Here is a 24,399-nt window from a genome sequence, read left to right as displayed (position 1 = left end):
TGTGAGGTTTGGTGGGCATCTGCCTCCTTTCTAAAGGGTATGCCACCCACCTCCCACCATGTTGCCAAGTATCCTTATTGCTTAAGAGATGGCCAAATCCACATTTTTATGCAAAAAAATTGATTTGTTTCAATACCATGCCTCTCTCGGGCTAAAATGAGGCTCATGGCAATCAGCTTGCAAGTCTTGATTCTAGAAGGATACAGCAGCTTTGGGGGTGGAGGGGTCACCCTCCTGAAACCCATCCTTCATCATTAATGCAGTCTTGAAGCCCTGAGGTAGGGAGAATGCGGGGTGGCGTTGAGGCTGGGTGGGAAGAATGATACCCTGCCAAGATGTCCTATACAATCACTGTCTGTTAATCCAAAAAGTGATTTGCAAGAAGACAAGAAAAATATATATTAGATGCTGGTTTAGCCTTTCTGCATTCCATCATGACCCAGAATGTTAGCGGCTGGCTGTCAGTAAATAGCCAGTTCTCTCTTGGGTCCCAGCTAGGAGATGCTAGTCAGTCCCTCTTCGCACCGGCACGGACAGCTGCACTTCCCTGCTCAGCCATGGAGGGGCAGCATGGGCTCGGCCTAGGCCACTGGCTCCACTGGCCAGCAACAGGCTGCAGTAGGGGCCCTAATGGAGCACTGTGATCTGGAATCCTGGGGATCCCTCGCTCAGGACTGAACAGCTCCGCCGCACATGGGGTTCTGAGAAGAGTATAAGATGGAGGTACTGATACCTCAAGCTGAAAGGTGTGGCTGTGAGGGGTGCAGGTGAGTCCCCAAGGCAGGGAGTTCCAGAAGGTAACCTAACACAGAGCTCACGCCACGTGGTGGTCTGCCAAGACTTGCCATGAGCCTGAGCCTGGTACTGCTGTGTCCATTCCAGCTCAGAGCCCCTGCTGGGGCATTAACTGTGGAGTCCACACCTTGAGCTCACCTCCGGTTCCTGTCTCTCTCATCCACTGAGTTTGCATCTTCCTCCAGGTCTCCTTCCATCTCCCCCTCTTTTATCCCTAATTCACCTGGGCCCTGGCAACATCTCTCTGGATGCTTAGAATCATCAGCTAGGGGTGCGAGATCTTCTGCCTCTGGATGCCTCTATCCATCAAAAGCCTTCCCAGCTCCCTCCTGAGCCCTGGTAACTATTGATGCCCCAGCCTCACATTCCTCAGGATTCCCCATGTGCCGATTCCAGCCCTGGGCTCTCCTCTCTTGGTCCTGGGGCTCAGACTCTTCTTTGCACAAATCCTTCCTTGAAAGGTGTTGCCTCCAAATGTGAAAAATCCCTCCAAGGGCTGCTCCAGTACTGCTCCCTGCACAAGCCCTTTCCTGACCCCCATGGCCCAATCAAGCTCCCCCTCCCCTTTCCTCTCTCTGTACTTTCCAACTTCCCAGCACTTCCTCCAGCACTCCCGGTTTGTATCACCCTGGAGCTGCTCTGCACCCCACAGCCCGTGGATGGCAAGGGCCATGCTGTATTTCATCTCATTTCCTTCCCCAGGGGGTGTGCTTGCCAGTGCTGTGGATTTCATCTCTCCTGAGTAGAAAACATTCTGACAAGAATATGTACATTTCTAGAACAGGCTCTTAAATCTGCTATAAAAAAAAAGTCATGTGGGAAAGAGACTACTCTTCTGTGCATAATGAATAGAGCGCCAAGCGGTGGTATTTCAGAGATCACAAATGACCCCAGTTACAGGTGCGCTTCCTCTCCTGCTACATAAGGTGACCTGTATTCCGGTTACATCACTTTGGACAAAGGACTTCCACACGTGCCCTCTGTCCATCTAAGATGCAACCTTATCATTTCCTTCTACTTCCACCAAATAAAGGAACCACTCCCAGGGCCCCTCCAGGGTTCCTGTGGAAAGATTCTCTTTTATTTATTTATTTATTTATTTATTTATTTATTTATTTATTTATTTAATTTTTTCAGTACAAAAACCAAAGAGACTTCCAGGATGTAGAAGAAGCTACTTAAGTTATTGGTCTCAAAGTGTGGTTTCTGGACCAACAGCCTCAGCATCCACCTGGGAACTTAACAGAAATGCAACTTGTGTCCTCTGCTGCCCCCCTCCCTCCCCCCCCTCCAAGAACTAATGAATCAGACACACAGGCGGGAAGGGAAGGGGAAGGATGACAAAATCTGAGAACGACATGAAGAAACGAGTCCCAGATGGGAGGTGTGTCTGGGAGAGATCCTTTCTGAAAACAGGATTCTGAATTAAAAATAAAATAAAGTGGAAAGCTTCCAGATAAAGGAAACTACATTTCAGAACAGACAAGGAAATGAAAGAGGAGAGAGAATGAAAGTGTTCTAAATACGCTGAATATCTTCTGATGAACGGGATTTAACTTGGTCTTCAACCTGGTGTTCACTGGGCTGATTTCGAACAGAGTCCCTTTCCTTTTCTCTGTGGCCAGTTCTTTCATCTTCTCGCTTTTTGGGTCTCTGCTTGGAGCATTTCTGTACATGTGCAGAGAGGAAGGGTCATGGAGGGGTGTAGATGAAGATTTAGCACACTGTGAGGACCCCACAAGAGAGAGTCATGGGAGCAGAAGGAAACTGAGGAGAAGACGATGAGGGGCACAGAGAGAGAAAGGAGGAGCAGGATTTAAAAGAGGAAAAGAAGGGGCACCGGGGTGGCTCAGCTGGTTTAGCATCTGACTCTTGACTTCAGCTCAGGTCGTAATCTCACAGTTTGGGAGTTCAAGCCCTGTATCAGGCTCTGCTCTCTCTCTCTCTCTCTCTCTCCCTGCCTCTCCCATGCTTGCACTCTCTTTCTCTCTCAAAATAAATAAATATGCTTTAAAAAAGTGGAAAAGAAAACAGGCAAAGTCGAACACAAATAGCACCATGAGTTGCCTCTAAAAGGAGCAGGGTATTGAGTAGGGCACCTTTTGGGATGAGCACTGGGTGTTGAATGGAAACCAATTTGTCAATAAATTTCATATATAAAAAATAAATAAATAAATAAATAAATAAAATTGCTAATCAAAAAAAAAAATAAAAATAAAAGGAGCAGGGAGTGCTGGCCGTTTGGGTTAAAGGCCAACTACGGGTCGGTACCCTGACATTTTAAGCAGGCTGTTGGAGCTTTTGGGCTAATACTGTTCATTGCTCAGAAGCATGCTGATGCCTGGTGTTCCCCCCTCCAGGGGCGGGGGTGCCAGGAGGGTTTCCCAGGACCTTGTTGAAGGAGGCTGGAGCAACACTGTTAGATGACCTACTCAGGCATGCTCAGAATACAGGGCACGTACCTCACAGATCTTTTCCAAGGAGGGGACAAAGAAGTCATCACACACAATGGCCAGTGCGTAAAACATGTACATGGCCTGGAAGAGAGGAAAAAAGGGGTTAAAGTCAGAGTCAAAGCAGAGCCACGGGGTGAGGGTCTGGACACCCTCTACATCAATAACACTCTCTGACATCATGGACTCAACATCTTACTCAAAGTACAAAAACTGTAGTGCTTGGGAGGCCCTCCATGATATCACCGCTCCTCTCTGACCTCATCATCTACCACTCTCTTCCTTGTCCACCAAATGTACTATGGATGACTGCCTCAGGGCCTTTGCACCTGCTGTTCCCTCTGCCCCAAACATACTTCCCTCAGATGACCTTGGCTCATTCCATCATGTCCTTCAAGTCCCTGGTTCAATGTCAACCTAAGCAAGAGGCCTTGGACTCCCCTCCCTCCCATTTCTCTCTATTCACCTTATCCTGATTTTTCATGACATATTATATGTTAAATTAATTTGTTTATTGTCTGTCTCCCTCACTAGAAGTCCACAAGGATATGAACTTTATCTGTCTTATTTGTCCCTAATACAGGGCACAGGGCCTGGCGCATAGCAGGTGCTCAAAAAATATATGTGCAATGAAGGAATAAACACATGAATACTTCTAACTGAGGTCATTCACTCTGCTGTTTCCTACAGGACAGGCTCCACAATCTTGCTTCCTGTCAGCGAAAACCAGGGAACACCCTGGAATTCTAACCTCCTGGGCATAAATCACCCATTTAACCCCAAGTTTCCTCTCTAATTGATGAAATTTTATTTGGATTCCATCATTGGTTGACCACCTAGCATCCATCCTCCACTCCTTTCTAATGGGACCCCAATTTCATCCCAATATCCACCATAACCCATGGGAAGGTGACCCCACCCTTTCCTCTAGGAGTAGAACTGACTGGCCAGTCAGTGTGCAGTATTTCCCACTGATGGCTACTGGTTCAGGAGCGGACATGTGACCTGGGCTGATCCAATGAAATTGTAGGAAAGGTTTTATGGTCCTTGCCAGTGGCATCCATTTTTCACTCTCTGGCGCTGGTTATGGGCTGGGGGTCCTGGTTGCCCCCTGGCAGCCATATTGAGGGAAATGGGACTTGAAAGGAAGTTGACCCTGAGTCAACTTCATGGCATTACCAAGTTGTTGAGCATGTGGTACTAAAGCATACCTGCCTCCAGATTTTGTAATAGGGCATTTCGGCCAGTTTGATTTGGGAGTTTTCCTGTTACTTGCAGCCCAAAGCATCAAATGGGTATAGCTGCTCATCTTTCAAGTTCCAGCATCCTCAGCAGTGACATGCTTTCATGTTTTGATCTCTCAACATCTTTTCCTTTTGAGAATTGCTCCACTGCACAGACCTTCAGTCACACATTCCCCATACCCGTCAGCACAGGGCACAGGCACATGACCCAGGCTAGCCACCAGGACACCCCATTCTCTGTCATGCAGTAGTGGGTGAGAAAAAGGTCTGCAAGGGGGCCAATGAGGGACTGACAGAGAAGCTGGAAGAGGAGGGCTCTCTGCTTATGAGATACAAACACTGCCTGAGTCCGGAGGCAGCTGCCATACAGAGGGAGCTTGCTGGAGAATGTAGTTCATACAGTAAGAAGCCCAACCAAGAGATGGGACAGACAGACTGACACACACACACACACAGACACACACACACAGACACATGCACAAAATGGTGTTCAATGACACCCCATGAAATCTGGACCCAGCTCACCCCTGAAATCGAGGTGGACTTTCCAATTTCATGAACTAATAACATGCCTTTTACACTTATGATGACTTGAACGGGATTTCTGTCACTTACAGCTGTCCTTCATGAAGCTTTTTGTAGCAGCCCGAGCATGAAATGATCTCTCTGGCCTCTGACTCTTGGCTGTGGCACCAATTTAGCCATCCCTCCCCCTCTTTATGAACTCATTTTTCCTTTTCACACATAGGTGTTTGGGCTCTCCAACCAGACTGTAAGATTCTAAAAAACATCTTAACACTTGATTCTGTGGAATTATCAGACGAGTGAATGAAAACATATTCATTCCAAAGTGCTGCCTATAATAAATTATCAAAACCCAACACAATATACCACAGGAGATGGGTTATATAAACCATGGTTCATCAATCGATGAAATCCTGCTAAAAGAGATGATTTAAGTCCACAGTTAATGACAAGAAAAGGCATTTACTATACACTGCTAAATGAGAAATATTATAAAATAATGTGTACAATCTTTTTTTGTTATTATGCATGCGTTAAGGCATACACACACGCACACGCACACACTTGTGCAAGTATATTTGCATATAAGAGTTTGTAAGACCACACATTAAAGTAGTTTTTCCCTCTGTTGGTATGACTCTGTTTTTATAATTCCTATCTATATTTTCTGATATGTCCACCTTGAATTTGTATTTCTTGTGTGAATTTTGCAGGTGGTGGAGATTTTAGAGCAAGGACTCTGTCTTATAGTTTTCTAATCTCCAAGGAGCCTGGGATGTCTGGCATGCAGAGACACCTTAAAAATAACTTTCATTGATTGGTCTATTCATAATCTGTACAAAATTATTTGTCTGTGGATTTGGGGGGAAGAAAATGTCAATTTTTACAAAGTTAATGCTTTATTTACATCTTGTGGATGAGTCAGAATATACACTCCCAAATTTCAGTGGAGTCAAACCCTCTTTTGCTGTATGGCTTGGCTGATCCAATGATGCGCAGGCTTTATCATTATCTTTGAAAGAACAGCCAAATGTAGTAATTGGAATACAGAATTGTACATTTGTGAATTAACCAAGATCTAAATAAACTGTCTCTAGCTGCCATACTCAACTCACTGAAATAGCCAAGTCCATAAACCATCTTTCTAAGACTATGTTCCAATATTACGTATCGATCCTGTCGTGAGGCTAGAAACTTCATCTAACATATTGCAAATCAACACTTGGAATGGGTTGGGAAATGAATAGATCTTCCAGGCTCTCTGTGATTTCAAGGGTGATGGTTACTGAAAGCCACATTAGTTCTCATGCACAAGGCAGTGTGAGGCCCCTGCCTCGATCAGGCACCCTGTGTGGCAAGGCACCTCTGGACATCTGGAGGGGTCTGCCAGGCGATGGGGCTCCTTTCCAGCCACAGAGCACCTCCTGGCCTGCCACTTTGCTTACAAGAAATTCTGCTCTAATTCCTGCCATGTTACCCACTGGAAATCAGTTTCCCACTGGAAAAGCAAACAAAATAGAACAAGGTATTGGTGGGGGGAGGTTCTGTGCATGTAGCAGAGTAGGAAGGATAAGGAAATCAGTACCTTCTGCTCATTTTTGCTGTGAACCTAAAAATGCTCTAACAATGGGTCTTCTATTACTACTACTAATAAGTTTCAAAAACTAAACAGAACAAAGGAACAAAACAAATGTATGAAGTCAACTTTTAGATGCAGGAAGCCTACTGATATGGATGGTACTATCAGTACAACTGGCCTGAGTGTTTTAGAGTGAGGCATTTTTGTATTAATTTGGCCATTCCTATATTTCCAAAGGATATAATACTATAATTGGGGATAGTGACTAATAATAATATTATTAATTTTTGCCACTATATGTTGGGCCAGGAACTCCAGGCACGCTCACTCCAGATACTTTACAGAGACTGTCTCACATAATTTCTCTAACTCCTGTGGGAGGCAGGGTGTTACTGGCCCCAGGTCCCAGATACCTCTGAGAGTACAGTAGCGAATCCAAGGACACACGGCTAGCAAATGGCAGGCCTTGGATGTGACCCCAGGACTCTCTGAGCCTTCCTGCCGAGGCCAGTTCCACACAGAGGGCGTTCCTGAACTGCTGTCCAATCGACACCTTCTATGTTCACTTGGCCCACTAATAAGTTCACTTCTCCAACCACACGAGAGAGAGGGACAGTTTCAGAATCCCAGCCAGCCACCTCTGGGGGTTGCCAGTCAGAGCTACTGATGTTCTTTGTTATTTATTTTTATTTTAGAAGTTCAATTCTGATTATATAAATATACCATTTACATAAATGTATCAATGTGATCAGCATGAACAGGAGTAAACCCTAGTTACCTCTTTATTTTTAGTGGCTTCCCACTTTCCTCTATAAATAAATGGACCATCAACACTGCTACAGTGAACACCTTTACTCATATATCCTTTTGCATTTCTAGGACAGACTTCCAGATGTGGAATTGCTGGGTGACGTTCTTTTTCAGTAGTATTATTTTTACAAGGTGCACTAAAAAACACAAGACAGACTTAACCCCTCAAAAATATTCAAGGTGATCCCTGGAATGGTGGATGTGTTGCGGCACACCCAGAAATCTGAGCCTCCAGCCTGGCTACAACAATCAGAACAAGCAAATGTGGGATGCTTTCCGGAAATGATGAGTGAGGGCTGTCTGCAGAGGAGAGGAGAGGAGGGGTCTGTTTCAGTTTCAACTCCAAGCTCACAACCACAGGGCCTTCACTTCCCTTGGAACTTATCAGGGCCCTCCCTGTGGGAATCTGTACGTTGGCACTGATTATGTGCTGCCTGGACCGTGAGCCATGTTTTAAGTCCATGTACCTGGCTGCTCTTCTTTTTCAGGGCAGCAGCCATGCTCTTCCCACATTCATATCCACCCAGTCTCAGGGCGGGCCTGCACAGAATGAGGGAACTGGTTTATATGAAATGAATGAGTCCAAGCAGGAGGTACCCAGAGAGTAGCTGGTGTCCCCTTTATTTTTATTTTTTTTTCAATATATGAAATTTATTGTCAAATTGGTTTCCATACAACACCCAGTGCTCATCCCAAAAGGTGCCTTCCTCAATACCCATCACCCACCCTCCCCTCCCTCCCACCCCCCATCAACCCTCCGTTTGTTCTCAGTTTTTAACAGTCTCTTATGCTTTGGCTCTCTCCCACTCTAACCTCTTTTTTTTTTTTTCCTTCCCCTCCCCCATGGGTTCCTGTTAAGTTTCTCAGGATCCACATAAGAGTGAAACCATATGGTAGCTGTCTTTCTCTGTATGGCTTATTTCACTTAGCATCACACTCTCCAGTTCCATCCACGTTGCTACAAAAGGCCATATTTCATTTTTTCTCATTGCCACGTAGTATTCCATTGTGTATATATACCACAATTTCTTTATCCATTCATCAGTTGATGGACATTTAGGCTCTTTCCATAATTTGGCTATTGTTGAGAGTGCTGCTATGAACATTGGGGTACAAGTGTCCCTATGCATCAGTACTCCTGTATCCCTTGGGTAAATTCCTAGCAGTGCTATTGCTGGGTCATAGGGTAGGTCTATTTTTAATTTTCTGAGGAACCTCCACACTGCTTTCCAGAGCGGCTGCACCAATTTGCATTCCCACCAACAGTGCAAGAGGGTTCCCGTTTCTCCACATCCTCTCCAGCATCTATAGTCTCCTGATTTGTTCATTTTGGCCACTCTGACTGGCGTGAGGTGATACCTGAGTGTGGTTTTGATTTGTATTTCCCTGATAAGGAGCAACGCTGAACATCTTTTCATGTGCCTGTTGGCCATCTGGATGTCTTCTTTAGAGAAGTGTCTATTCATGTTTTCTGCCCATTTCTTCCCTGGGTTATTTGTTTTTCGGGTGTGGAGTTTGGTGAGCTCTTTATAGATTTTAGATACTAGCCCTTTGTCCGATATGTCATTTGCAAATATCTTTTCCCATTCCGTTGGTTGCCTTTTAGTTTTGTTGGTTGTTTCCTTTGCTGTGCAGAAGCTTTTTATCTTCATAAGGTCCCAGTAATTCACTTTTGCTTTTAATTCCCTTGCCTTTGGTGTCCCCTTTAGAAAGAGAGGTAGCCTGGAGCCTTGAAGGAAGCCCAGGATGGAGTAAAGGACCTCGTGTCAAATCCCACACTTGACACTTCCAAGTTGTGGTGACCTTGAGTGACTCTCCTGACCTCACATAGCCTTCAACATGAGACCAATCACACCATCCGCTTGAGTTAACTCATGAGAGGGAGTACTGTGGGGGGTACACGGACACAGAGGAGCAAAGGGGCTTGGGCGTGACCAAGCACCTCATGTGACAACAATAATGCTGTGAGATTGTGCCCCAGCGGGCCTGCTGGAGGAGGACAAGAGACATGCAGAGCAGGGTCAGGAGGACAAGGGGCATGTGGAGCAGAGCCAAGTCACCCTCGTCCTAGCAGAGGCTGCCAGATATCAGTTGACAAGCAGCTAACCCCAGACATGGGTCAACGGATCCCCAGTGTTCAGCTGAACCCAAAAGACCCAGAAGCTAAAGAAACGTGTACTGTTGTATGTCACCGAGGTTTTAATTGTTGTTTTTTAAGTAGGCTCCAGACCCAATGTGGGGCTTGAACTCATGACCCTGAGATCAAAAATCGCACGCTCTACCAACTAAGCCAGCCAGGGGCCCCTGTTGCTGAGGTTTTCGGGCCATTTGTTATACAGCATTATTAGGGCAACAGGCAACAGATACAGCCAAGATGATACAAACAGCCATGGTGAAAACAACAATAATGAGAAGTAACTTCCAAGTTCTGAGTGACAATATGCGCAGCTTTTCTAGTCTCCTTGGAACTAGCCATGATCCTATGACACAGCTCGGACCAATGAGAAGAAGGCACGGATGCAACAAAGTGACCCTTTTTTTTTCTAGCTCTCAACTTGGATGTAGTCTCTGGGGCAGCAGCAGCCATCATATGACCATGAGACAACAAGCAAGAAGATATACAGCAGCACAAACGGGATGGCAGAGCTCTGAGGATACCATTCGCGGGCTGATCCAATGTCAAGAATCATCTTTCTCTGTGCCGCTTCTTGGGTGAGAAAATGAAAAATGAACCCCCATTTGCCTCTATGGCCATTAGTCAGGTTTCCCCCACTGGTGGCCACAAGCCTTCCTATCTGATTATGGGTGGAGATATTCATTCTGCCAGGCGAGGCTAGCAAAGGGGGCCAGAGAAGTCTTCACAGAGGAAGTGGCCACTAAACTGGGATTCTGGAAGATAAATACCATCTCATCAGGTGGTTTCAAAGGCTGACTGGGACTAATAAAACCAGAGAAATGCTGGCCATAGTAAACTGTGAAGCACCTAAGGTAACAGGAAATCACCGTGGCCTGTGGGTTAATGGAGGTGAACAGTCTCTGGCTGAAATGTCAATATACATAAGGGCTTCTGAATTGTGAGGGCAAATGTCTCTGAACAGTGCGACATTAACCCTGCTGCTTTATGTGGCATCTACAGTCAGCGGTTTTCACAGACAATTTCCTTTTACTACATCATCTGCTCTCACGTTGCTGTCTTTAATTTCAATGAAGGTGGTGCTGGACAATCAATTCCTAAGGAAGATCTATAGAACTCTGGCCTTGGTGGAAATTGTTCTAAACCTCCCGGGGAATATGGTTTGAGTATTAACCAAAAAAAGATTTCCTTTTCTTTTCCCGTCTCTGTATTTTTCATAGTTTCAAGTGATAGTTTCTTCAAGTAAACTTGGAAAATACAACAACAACAATTGTATTTCTTTTAAAAATCACCCCCCTCCCCCATCACAGCTTGAATGTAATGGCCCCATGATGTCTTGGTGGGACTGACGTACATGGTCACTTCTGGGTTCTGTCACCACTACAATTGTAATTCTCCTGGAAATACTCACTCTCCCTAGTGACTAGAGAGGGAGACTCTGAGCTTCCAGCCAGACTAGGGTTCTGTATAAGAGGATTTGGGGGGGAGGGCATCAGGGAAGAGGAATGTAGCAGGTGACTATGTGCCCCCTGGTCCTATCATATTCTTTAGGCCTTATTAATTTAGAACACCCCATAGTGTCTTGAACATCAGAATCTGCGTCGATTTGTTCGAAGAGCATTGATTTACCCTTACACAAAGTGGTCAAGAAGTGCTAGGGCATTATCACGCCCTGGGCGCCCTCTCGCAATGACTGATGGGAGCTGGTGTATCTGTACCCCAACTCCCCTGCCCCTGGAGTGGAGAAACCACCACTCTGTCTCCTTGGGCTCCCCAGGTGACTAAGCTTCAGGTGCCCACACTGTTGCAAGCTTGATGACCCATCTTTTATTAGTGATCCTCCCTTCTCTGCCCCACTTCCTACTGCACTACTGATGTTTCTCTTTGCCCCTGGATAACAACTTGCATTCCAACCCTGGTCTCAGAGTATGCTTCTGGCAGAGCCCGAATTAAACCAAGAATGAAGGGGGTTAAGGAAGATCATGAAAAGAATGAAATGCAGTTTGCAGTCAAGACGGGCCACTCATAGAAACAACTGTTTTCTAAAAATCCGGAGGGACTAGTGTAAAGGCATGCAATTCGAAGACATCTATCTCAAATAAACACATTGCCAGCTACACAACTAGATAAGGGGCCAGGCTGCCCCACCCATGAAGTTCCGACTTTAGAAAGCTCTGGATGACCTACACAACTTACTGCATGAGGGACTCTGCTTCTCTCTTCCCACATCCTAATTCCCGCTCTTATGCTTCGAATTCACCAATAGAGAGTAAGCCTGTGAAACTCTAGGCATCCCATCCTCAACTCCAATGAAGACAGAGCCCCAGGTGTGTGCTCCCTCACCATGCCCCTCACTGTGTGGCTCTGGTATACCATGGACCCTCCAGAACCTCTAAGTGATAAAATCTTAGTTTTCCAAAGTTCCCTGATGGTTGTTGCCATTCCTGAGGGATGTTTTACATTCATAATAAGACCCACAAGGGTCATAAGAGACTCTTAAATATGGAGAACAAACAGAGGATTACTTGGAGGGGTTGTGGGAGGGGGGATGGGCTAAATGGGTAAGGGGCATTAAGGAATTTACTCCTGAAATCATTGTTGCACTAAATGCTAACTAACTAGGATGTAAATAAAAAAAAATAATTAAATAAAAATTAAAAAGAAAAAAGGCCCACAAGGGCCAGTTAGGTCACGACACTGGCTCCCACTGGGGAAATGTCTGTGAGGGCTTTCCACAGGTATCTGGGGACCAGGTGCTGCCCCAGGCACCCCTAGAGGACAGAATCACTGTCTGTAGGTTGAGACCAACACAAAACAGGAACTCTATCTGAGTCCCAACCCCAGGGTCATTTTGTCAGTTGGCACCATGAAGGTCTTTGAAACCACTGTCAACTGAAAAGGGTGAAGGTCTTTGAAACCACTGCCAACTGAAAAGGTTTCTCTTGCAGGAACTCAAATGCTAAAGGAAATGCGAATGTTAATGTACCTGCTCCATTAGCATACATCCTATAATTATGTTACTTGAATTTCATGATAGCCAAATAGCTGATCAGTGTTCTTGGAGGTCATCGCACTGGGGTGACTACTTTGGAGCTTTGGGAATGAGACATTTGCCATCTCAGGAGAAAGATTTCAGTGGGAAAAGAACCATTGTTTCCCTGTGTGTTCTTCTCTGTCTGTCTCTCCCCATCCCTGTTACCCCAGAAGCCTCTCCCACGGTATCCACTCTGAGAGACTGGTTCCTAGGTCCCTAAGGAAGTCACTTATTTCTTTTGGTTGTCAGTTTCTCAAAAAAGTGGGGGTAATAACTGCCATTTCCCCTCAATATTTGTTAAGGGAAACTTCTGGGGGCAGGTGTATGCCCCGGTGGGGGCATATGCACACGTGGGCCTTAGAGGACTCTCACTGGGTACCAGACACACATTCTTCAATGACCTCACAATGGTACAAGATAGGACGCTGGGTTTAATCCAGCATCACTGGTGGGAACCAATTTCAGTAACTTGGGTCAGATTACACAGCTAGTAGGTGCCGGAGGCAGGATTTAAACCCAGGGACCTGCCTCCTGAGTCCGCGCTCCTAACCACCACGTCACATGGCATCTCAGGAAGAGAGGTCTCTTCATGTAAGGAACTTCCTGCCCTTTATATAAGGAACATTTACTCCTCTAACCTGTGCCAGGTCACAAATCCCCTTCTATGGAGACCTCCTGTGAGACAGGGGTTCTTAAACTGCGGTGTCTGAACCTCTCACCCCCCCCGCCCCCAGACAGTACTCAGAACAACTCAGCAATTTGTTTATCTGGATGAGAACAAATCGCATCTTTGTGTTCACTAGTCTCTGAATGAAATTCAGCATTTCCTTCCACTAAGAATACAGGCAATAAGCCACAGCAGCACTGGCAAGACCTGGGAATATGGCCCTGGTGGAAATCACAGACCTTTCATATCACATCACCTGCACTGCAGAGACCACATACACGTTTGTCACTGCTTCAAAATAGATAGTTATCAGACCTGATGCTAGAATCTGTATTTAATATATTAACAAAGAATCACTCAGGTTTCTAAACTGCTGTGTGCTTTAAAGTGTACCAGTATCATCTGGGAAATGCATACAAAATGAGGTTCCCCCAGTCCCACATCCAGAAGATCCTCTTAGCAGGCCCCTGGGTTCGGGCCTAAGGACCTGCATTTCTAATCAGCACCTGAAACAGGTGGTCCAGGTGTCCCCTGGTCTGTTTCTATGGGCCCCTAGTTGGACGCCTTGAGAGTGAGTCCAGAATAGTGTCCAGAATAGTCTAGAATAGTGAGGAGGCTTCGTGCCTCTGTCAGGGTTTGAGCAGCAAACAGAAGGCCACTCAAAAGGGTTTAACCAGAGAGAACTCTTTTTTTAACTGCAGAGAGTCTGATGAAGGGTTTCCCTGTAGTAGTACAGGCAGGGCAAGGGAACCAACAGAGAACGTAATGCACCCAGAGCCTAGCAACTCGAGAAGCTGTTCCCTCGTGGTGGCCTGAAGGTACAAGAGGAGGGGACCGAGTTGCTGCAGCCTCGTGAGTGGGGATGAGGCTCCTCACAGGGTGGAGGAAAGCAGCACTAGCCAGAGCCTGGAAAGCCAGGAGGGAGCACGGAGGAAATGCCCGGACCTCTCTCCTGTCCCTCCCCAAAGGCACGGAATCTGGGAGATAAGGTCCTTAGAGGCTGGTCTTCTGGAGTCCAGAGTGGGGTAGAGAGAAGTAGACAAAGAAAATGGGGGTGCAGACAGAGAGTGATCACCCAGGAAAAATGGGGAGGGATGGAAAGGAGAAAGGGGAGCAACAAAGGGAGAGGGCAGCCAGAGGAGAAGAAGGAAGTGAAAAGGGGACAAAAACAGGTTCTCTTAAAGTCAACCCCACTTCATCCATGAAGACATCAGCCCTTTGTTGCTCCCTTCCCCTGCTGGGGATTTAGGAAGGCTCACAATAAAAACATGTACAATAAAATAATGGTACACACAAATAAGTAAAAGGCATCAGGACATAAGACAAATAAAAATGCAAGTAAGAAGTCATGATCAGGAAGAAAGAGAACACATATACAGTGCCATGAACTTTTTACCCCCCAGAGACACCCAGAATTGTAGGAGGACTGGAGGTCAGGCACATTCTAGCTGGCTAGGTCTGGACCCCCATGGGGGCTCCCTGACACACCCTTTTCTGGGGTCATAGGCTGAACTGTTCCCTTGGGCTTGGGGACCACTCCCATCTCTAAGTAAGCCTTTTTTTTTTTTTCTTTTTCTCAACTAAGACAGAAGAGAGCAAACCTGATTGGGGGAGCAGAAGGGCCAACTTCTCTGAAAGGGGATGGATCATTCTTTCTCCTTCTCTATCTCTATAGATGTATAATACATATTACTTATATTTGATATTTAAAAATTTAATTTTAGGGGCGCCTGGGTGGCGCAGTCGGTTAAGCGTCCGACTTCAGCCAGGTCACGATCTCGCGGTCCGTGAGTTCGAGCCCCGCGTCGGGCTCTGGGCTGATGGCTCAGAGCCTGGAGCCTGTTTCCGATTCTGTGTCTCCCTCTCTCTCTCTGCCCCTCCCCCGTTCATGCTCTGTCTCTCTCTGTCCCAAAAAAAATAAATAAACGTTGAAAAAAAAAATTAAAAAAAAAATAAATAAAAATTTAATTTTAACTTTTTTATTGTGGTAAAATATACACAACACAATGTTTACCATTTTAACCATTTTCAAAGTGTATAGTTTAAAGCCATTAAGAATACATACACTCATGGGGTGCCTGGGTGGCTTAGTCGGTTGGCTCGGGTCATGATCTCATGGTTTGTGGGTTCAAGCCCTATGTCAGGCTCTGTGCTGACAGTGTAGACCCTACCTGTATTCTCTCTCTCTCTCTCTCTCTCTCTCTCTCTCTCTCTCTCTCAATAAATAAATAAACTTGAAAAAAGAATATTCACATTCAAATTCAGATTGTTGTACAACCATTACCACCATCCATTCGAGAACTTTTTTGTCTTCCCAAACTGAACTCTGTACCCGTTAAACAGTAACTCTTCATTTCCCACCCCCACCCCCAGGCCCTGGAAACCACCATTCTATTTTCTGTCTCTATCAATTTGACTACCGTAGGTACCTCATCTAAGTGGACTAAGTATTTGTCCTTTTGTGACTGGCCTATTTCATTCAGCATAATGTACTCAAAGTTCATCCATGTTGTAGCAGGTGTCAGAATTTCTTTCCTTAAGGGGTGCCTGGGTGGCTCAGTTGGTTGAGTGTCCAACTTTGGCTCAGATCATGATCTCATGGCTTATGAGTTGGAGACCCGCGTTGGGCTCTGCACTGACAGCTCAGAGCCTGAAGCCTGCTTCAGATTCTGTGTCTCCTCTCTCTCTGCCCCTTCCCTGCTTGTGTGCTCCCTCTCTCTCTCTCTAAAATAAATAAATATTAAAAAAAGAATTTCTTTCCTTAAAAGCTGAAGAATATTCCATTGTGTACGTACGTATGTATGTATGTATGTATGTATGTATGTATGTATGTTTGTATGTATGTCTATCTATCATATTTTGTTTATCCATCAGTGGACATTTAGGTTACTCCTACCTTTTGGCTATTGTGAGTGATGCTGCTACGAACACAGGTGTATAATTGTCTATTCAAGCCACAGCTTTCAGGTTTTTTTGGGTAAATACCCAGTAACGGAACTGCTGGATCATATGGTAATTCTCTGTTTAACTTTTTGAGGAACCTCCATATTTTCCACAGCACCTACACCATTTTACATTCCCACCAACACTGCACAAGGGATCCCATTTCTTTACATCCTCACCAGCACTTGTTATTTTCTGGGGTATTTTTTGTTTGTTTCATTTTGTTTTTTGACAGCAGCCATCTGAATGTGTGTGAGGTGGTATGCGCAAGACACAGTTTTGGGTTTTGTTCGTATGTTCATTTCTGGCGAAAAAGTAAATAAAATCTCCCTGGAGCCCTGCAGTCAGGACAGGAGGCAAGTGTGAACGGAAGATGACAAGTGTTTCCTTATTCCCTTGCAACCGTTTCCCCCAGCACACACACAAACTCCATAAAGCCCATTAGTTCTTTCCAAAGAAAGAGCCTCACTTGCACAGTCATGAAGGATAATTTCCCTACGTCTATATGGATTTCCTTTCCAAATACTTCCTTTTCAAAGTCTTACCCAGAAGTCTTTGTTTAGCTTAGACAAGAACAGGCATAAAGTCAGGGCTGAGGGAAATGGCAGTGAAGGAAGGGGCAGATGCAGTGAGTGATGACGAGTTTGAGCATCTTGGTGTTGTCAGAGGCTGCTGCCTGGCACCATGGCCTCAACTGCCCACAGGGGTCCACAAGATGTAGGAATAAGTAGATGAGGTAGGGTCTGTGGCTTGCTGGACAGTGGAGTCCTATCTGAGGTGGACAGCCTGTGCTCTGCCTTGGCTAATGCTCCTTGAGGATATGTGCTCAGTGTGGCCAGAGATTCCGATTTTCTAAGAGTGAAACTACGAATCTGGACTTTAGGTAAAAATATCCTGGTTTTGAGTAATGGAAACTAATGTAGTCACTCTGGCCTCACTGCCTACTCTCTCCCTTGCTGATTCTGCTCCAAGCATACTGGCCTTCTAGCCCTTGCATAAATAAACCTAGGCGGCTCTGAGTCAAGGCCCTTGCATTGGCTGGCCATTCTCTCCTCAGCCATTCACGTGACTCCTTCCCTCACTTCCTTCATTCTTTGCTCAGATATCACCCTCTTGGAACCCACCTTGACCCTACAGCATGCCTCTCCAGCACCTCCCCTCTTCACCCTCCAAACTCTGTTCCACTATTTCTTTTTCCATTGTATGGATTATCTTCTAGCATGCCAAACAATTTACTTATTATGTTTATTTTACTGCCTGCCTCCTTCCTTAGAATATAGGCTCCATGAAGATAGGGGTCTCTGCCTGTCTCATCCTCTGATGTATTCTAAGTGCCTAGAATAGGGCTGGCACATAGTACATGCTCAATTAGGTACTGAACGAATGAATGATTGAATTCAACAATTGTAAAGCACTGAGCTGACCAAATTCAACTGACAATAGTGAGAATGGTGATCTCAGGTCAGGTCCAACTGTCCATTTCTTTGATCAGGAAAATAATGCCCTGGGCAGTTAAATAACTTTTCTGCAGTTGCCCCACCATGATGGTCTGGCTTGTTCTGAAACTCCTGGCACTGGCCCAGTGGTCCAGGGTTCTTCCCACAGCATCATGCTCAAACTCAAGTTTCCCATCAGGGCTCAGATGAGGATGTATGACTCTTGTCCCTTAGGTCTTTCCTCATGTGGAAATCTAAGATAATAGGCATCATCTTTCCACCTTCTTTCCAGTTTCTTCCAGTAGACAGAAACTAACTACCTGGTGGCTGAAAGAATGAACCCATATGTGAACTTTAAGAACCCCACACCAAGGTGCACCCCCCATACCTCCAGCCTAGAGTCTGTGCTGATGACAATACCAACAACATCCGGATGGCACACCAGGGCAGAGGTTTGGGACAGTTTTGTTCACTTTTGTATCCCCTCTCTTACATCAGTGCCTGACACTCTTTCTGAGATGTTTCTTGGAGGAATGCATCAATGAATGAATGAGCTCTTTCTATGGGCCGACCCTAGGCTCAGTGTGTAAAATGCATTAGCTCATTTCACCCTCCCAATAACCCACATACAGAAGTTGGCCCTATAGTATTTCTATTTCATAGAAGAGGAAACTGGGGTCTGGAGGGAATAAGAAACACATCTTATTAGCAGAGACAGTAATCACTCAAATCTATTGCTGTGTGACATCAAAGCTCCTAATCTTCATCACATGGCCTCCACTCCCAGTGGACTCCAGGAAGTAAGGATGGAAAATTCCCTACCTGCCTGGTAGCCATTCTACCCATTTAAACATGAAACTTAGTATTAAAGAGCAATCTTCCCCCAGGTAGTATCAATCAGTCCAAAGGAAAGGGTTCCTGGATATTGGCTGTGTTCACCAAAAGAAGACCCTCAGGGGAGAATCCATATACAATGGGAGACTGATAAGGTAGTAGAGGATCCATGGACAAGGAAGGAGAAGAAACCAAGGGAAGGTGTGATGCCGGATGACACCTACTCTCAGCCTCATCCTGCACAGAACTCTGGAGTAGAGGCTACCCCACAGACTTGGCCTTGCCTTAAAACAAAGGATCTGGGCATCCATACTACTGTACCAACCAGTCATTGTGGCTATTTGCCACCCCAGAGAATGCAACTTATCAGGCACTTGCTACTCAGCGCACCCTGGTGAAGTAGGCCTAGCAGCCCAAGATCTTAAAAGGTCACAGGGGTGAACCATGAGAAGCTCATGTGTGATCCATGAGACCCAAAGGCCACAAACTTATAAAGAGGACTCAGGTTGATCTGATGGGAGTACCACCATGTCTGCTAAATGTGTGAGCAAAGTATGTGGTATTAAAGCTAAACACAGAGCTATTCACTAGATTCTATCAGAGCTTAGAGCAAGGACACCTAACCTACATTTTAGAGAGTGAGGAGAAGGTTATGGGAAGACTCTCTGGAGGAGTTGACGGTTACATCATGTCCGAAAAGCCAAGCAAAGAAGTCAGGAAAGAAGTGGCTAGACAAGGGAACAGCATGAATAAAAGCACGGTGTCACAAATAAACACAGTTTGCTTTAAAAACGACAAATTATTATTGCTGGAGTGTAGATTGTGGGTCAGAAAGCAGATGAAGAGGCTGTAGAAATAGGCAAAGGGCAGTTTGGGGAGGTTCTGGTACTCCGGGCTGATATTTGCATGCATAAATGCAGACTGTCTGCCTTAAACAGGAATCACTGTTGACTCCATTAGCTGAACACTATAATGATTAAAGTGGCTTTGATGATGGCGATGATAGTAATAACAGTGATTTTGATGTGATCATGGCAGGGACAATAATAATTATGGTGATAATAGTGACTGTGATGATAATATTGATGGTCAGAGTGGTGGTGATGGTGGTGGTGATGGTGATGACGATGATATGGTGATGGTGTCTTGGAGAGGTAGTGATTTGATAATGTGATGATGATGACAGTGGCGGTACGGATAGTGACTGTGATACTGATGGTGATGGTAAGGATGATGATGGTGACAGTGGTGATGGTGGTGGTGGTGATAATGTTGATGATGGTGATGCTGCTGCTGCTGATGGTGGTGGTGGTCATGGTAATGATGATGAAGATGGTGATGATGATGTCAGTGATGGTGGTGGTGATGAATGATGATGATGGTGATAATGATGGTGATGGTGGTGGTGATGGTAATGATGATAATAAAGACAATGATGGCGGTGGTGATGAATGATGGTGATGGTGATAATGATGGTGATGGCGGTGGTGATGGTAATGATGATAATAAAGACAATGATGGTGATGGTGATAATGATGGTGATGGTGGTAGTTATGGTAATGATGATAATAAAGACAATGATGGTGGTGGTGATGAATGATGGTGATGGTGATCGTCATGGTGGTGATAATGATTTGACCATGTGATGATGATGATGACAGTGGTGGTGATGATAGTGACTGTGATATGATGATGACAGAGACAATGATGATGATGACGGTGATGAAGAGACAGACAATGATGATAATTATGACTGCTGACATTTATTGAAAATTGACCATGGGCCTAGAACTGCTTTAAAGCTTAATCTCTCAGCTACACCATGAAATGGAAACTATTGTCACCCCCACTTTTCAGACAAGAAAACTGAGGCAGAGAGAATATAAGCCCAAGATCACAAAGCCAGTCCATGACTGAAAATGGACTTCAGCTGCATTTGTAGGAGTCCAATCCTAGCTGGAACTCATGGCTGTAACTCCAATTGCTTTCAGCAGCAGGAGGAGTGGTCTGAAGGCTCAGAATGTCCATTGGCTTGAAGATTTCTCAAGATATTTCTTTCTTCCTTATTTCCTCCCTTTCTTCCTTTCCCATTTCTCAGTGACACCCCCACCCCACCCCTCCCTACTAAACACTAGTGGTACACTCTGTGGGAGTTCTCCAATCTCATGCGGACGCTGGTTGACACCAGGCGTGTCTGCCGATAGTGGCCTCTTTCTCTTCAGGCTTGTTTGAGAAAATGAGGACAATGACTTCTCCCCTAGAGATGTACTGTAAATATTAGAGAATTCAACTTTTCTGGAGGACTTTGAAATTTCAAAAAATTTCCCAACTCTCTGCAAGATGGTGGAAATCTTCACTTCAAGGTTGGTGATAAACCTGCTCCTTGCCTCAAAGTTTTTGTAACCAGAGCCAAGCCTTTTTGAGGAAACCACAATAGGGTAGGGATTTTCATGCCAGAGTTAGAGCTGCTTTATTGCACAACACTTTATTGCAAGACACCAGGCTGGTTAAAGTTATCAAGATATTTGCATTCTTGCCTTTCTGTCATTTTTTTGTTATTCTCTCCCCAAACAGTCTTGGGAGCTGGTGGGCACCACAACTGCCAGATAACATCAAACAGTGGAATAGCAAGCCAATCATGGGCGAGCAATCAGCACTTCCAAACACAGGATCATCCTGAGACACAGGCCATCCAAGCAGGCTCATAATCTGGCGCCTCCTCAAACCCATGTTCTTTAAATATTTATTCAACATTTATTTAGTGGAGGAGGGAGAAGAAAACTAATCTTCTATTAATATATATGTATATGTATATAAATATACATATACACATATATATGTACATACATATATATAGAAATTAAGCCCCTTGCTAATCCATTTCCACTGGTGCAAGCATAGCCAATGTTCTGAAAAATATTCCCCCATTCTTCCATAATCGTTATCCTTTCTTGAGTTTCTTTTGTAAAAAGAACTACTCTGAAGTAGACAACTTCTTGATGGTGAATCAAAGTTTAATATTTAATATTTAGATAATGAAACACATTTTATTCAATGTTGGTAAATACTATGAACTGTCCAATTTTAAAATTTCAGCTGGTGGGACAGTATGAGCACTTACAAAGTACATATAACAGAAAGAGAACAGCACTGGCAAAAAGCAGGAGGATCCTTTTTATTTCCACTTTAGGTGGCTGTTTGCTACAGGTGGAGGGGTTCGATTCAATTGCCTTTAGTTGTGTTATGTGGAAGCCCGAGTTAAGTGGCGCCATCTTTCCCACTTACTATAGTGATGTTCTAGTGGTCTTGGTAGATTGGCACTCCAGAGAAGGTGCTTAGATGGCCGCCTGGGCACCCAGTTGAAAGCCATGGCAATATTCCCAGGTGGGGACCACTTCCTTAACTGTATGTCTTTACTCTGTCCTATTACCAGAACTGCCCCAGTATCACAGGATGTGCTCCCAGGGTGGAAGGCAATTTCCCATGAGTGGTGAAGGGCTACATGGGGTCATCCAGCACCCACAGCCTAAGCCTGCTCATGACTGGTATAGAGAGCCAATGGTTGGATGTCTGTGGGTAGGGGGCCAGTCTGGGACTGTCTGTATAAATGAACAAAGCCAACAGGCTTGTGTGGGGCTTAAACTCTGACCTTCATTTTATTGCTTAAGATCTAGTATAGTTAATGAAGCCAGACCAAAGCTTCATATTACAGTATTTCCAGCTTCACACTTCAATGACAATCCATTAAAATTACCAGATGATTACAATGGACTTTTAATTAGGAGGTTCAGAATCTCTCTTGCCAGACAATTAGCTTAGCTGGGCACATGCACTCCTCCCCCACAGCTGACATAGGCTGCCTAGATGTTTGGGGGGATGGGGATTCCAGGGAATCCTATGTACCTGGACAACATTACAAATGACTGCTATTCTTGGGATGTCCTTCTTGTATTCTCTCCACTTGCTGTGCCCTTATAAAGCAATCAGGGCTCAGGACAAAGATGCTCTCAGACCATTCTACTAAAAATCCTCTGTGTTGTTGGAAGACCAATGTCACTGATAATGAGAAGGTCTGACTCTTGCTGCAGTTTGTAGATGCTGACACAAACTTTATGAGCTGTGGCTTCTAGGCAGAGAGCTAAAATTTAATCATGTTTTCACTTAACCTCCCCCAAGGCTCAGAAAAAGCAAGAGGCAGAGTTACAACTAAGAATCCAGGAGATCATCTAAAGGCATGTGGGTAGAGCACACTGAATCACAAGAGAGATGCATTCCCTAGAGGTTGTAAAGAGACTGAAGAACACTGGTATATGAGTTTCTGTAGGCTCTTCCGCAACTTACAAAACAGGAATGGGAGAAATTTGGCAGCCACTAACTTCTACTCTCCTCTAACGTAAGTAAGTTGGTGGATGCTGTGATGAACCATGGTTAAAAAGCACAATTGGAGAGCCTGGGTCCATATCCGAGTTGTGTGACCTGAAGTGAGTATTTCAACCTTGTTTTCCTCATTTCCCCATTTGCAAAATAGGAAAAATAATGGTACCTATCTCATATGGTTGTTTTGAAAGTAGATAATTCACACAAAATTTTTAGCATCATGGCTGGAATGTTACAAGCATTCAGTAAATGCTGAATAATGTTATTGTTGCCAGAGGTCATTATTATTTCAATCAACTTGTTAGAAAAGTGGGCCCAACTGAACCGAAGTGGAATCAAGGAAACACAAGAAAAGATTAGCATGCTTCTTCCTCTCTTCAACTACATCTGTGGTGGCCACTTCTACGGAAACAGGCACACAGAAGTGGTTTGCTGCAAAGCCTGGTTTCCTTTTCTTCTCCTGTCTCATAAGAGCTGTTGCCCATCGGAAGAAACCTAACCCAAGCTTCACATTCCAACAAACACATGATTTAGGATTCCCCGGCGGTCAAGGGGGACGGCCAACACCATGGTAAAATCCAACCCACCCCTGGATCCGATGTTAATTACAACTGAAAAGCAGATGGTGCCTCAATCTAGGCCCATCTGTTCCCCGTCTGTGGGAAGTTTCCCTGGCGGAGAAGATAGAGCCATAGCCAACTTCTTTTTGCCCCAAGAAAGACTGGACTTTTGCATTTAAGAAAACATCTTATTATTTGTCGTGATAAGATTTTCTCTGATCTATGTAGCCACAGAAATGTTAGGTCAGACATCCAACAAGGGAAGGTCAGTGGGATGACCTCAGGACCGTAGACAACTACTCAAACTCAAGATGCCACCAAAAGTGAGACAGTCTGGAGAAAATACTTGAATATGGCTTGTCCAGGGGTTTATAAGACAAGGCTTCCTCTCACATTCAGAATTCCAGTTATTAAGTGGCTTGGATGAGGAAATTATTTGATTGGATTCTATTACTCATACTTACATTACCCATGTTTTTAAGAACTGACAAAGAAGTGATTTTCCCTCTCCCTTTCTATTTTTTTAAAAAAATTTATTTATTTATTTTGTGAGAGAGAAAGAGAGAGAGAGAGAAAGAGAGAGTAGGGGAGGGGCAGAGAGAGAGGAAGAGAGAGAGACTCCCAAGCAGGCTCTGAACCACCAGCACAGAGCCCCATGTGGGGCTCAAACTCACAAACCGCAAGATCATGACCTGAGTCAAAATAGAGAGTCAGATGCTTAACCAGCCACCCTGGCACCCCTCCTCTCTCCCTTTCTAAACAGACTATATCCATTGAACAGAAGGACTGAACTTGTGGCTGCCACAAGGAATGTCAACGTCAATGTCACCATTCTGGTGTTGACTTTATCAACGTTTATTTATTTTTGGGACAGAGAGAGACAGAGCATGAACGGGGGAGGGGCAGAGAGAGAGGGAGACACAGAATCGGAAACAGGCTCCAGGCTCTGAGCCATCAGCCCAGAGCCTGACGCGGGGCTCGAACTCACGGACCGCGAGATCGTGACCT

At 45.0% G+C, this 24,399-nt stretch overlaps 1 protein-coding gene across 2 annotated transcripts in view; it reads right to left on the bottom strand.

The window, feature by feature from the left end:
- The window catches only part of SLC24A3 (solute carrier family 24 member 3), a 487,209-nt gene that overhangs the window by 137,093 nt on the left and 325,717 nt on the right, over nt 1-24,399 (bottom strand). For both annotated transcript variants that reach the window (XM_030310180.1, XM_030310179.1), the window contains exon 4: nt 3,258-3,332. In XM_030310180.1, the coding sequence (XP_030166040.1) occupies nt 3,258-3,332 (75 nt within the window). The remainder of the gene's footprint in view (nt 1-3,257; nt 3,333-24,399) is intronic.

This window comes from Lynx canadensis, chromosome A3, assembly GCF_007474595.2.
Source record: "Lynx canadensis isolate LIC74 chromosome A3, mLynCan4.pri.v2, whole genome shotgun sequence".
Taxonomy (NCBI): Eukaryota; Metazoa; Chordata; class Mammalia; order Carnivora; family Felidae; genus Lynx; species Lynx canadensis.
The sequence above is the reverse complement of the archived record's forward strand: the minus strand, read 5'-3'. Positions and strand labels throughout refer to the sequence as shown.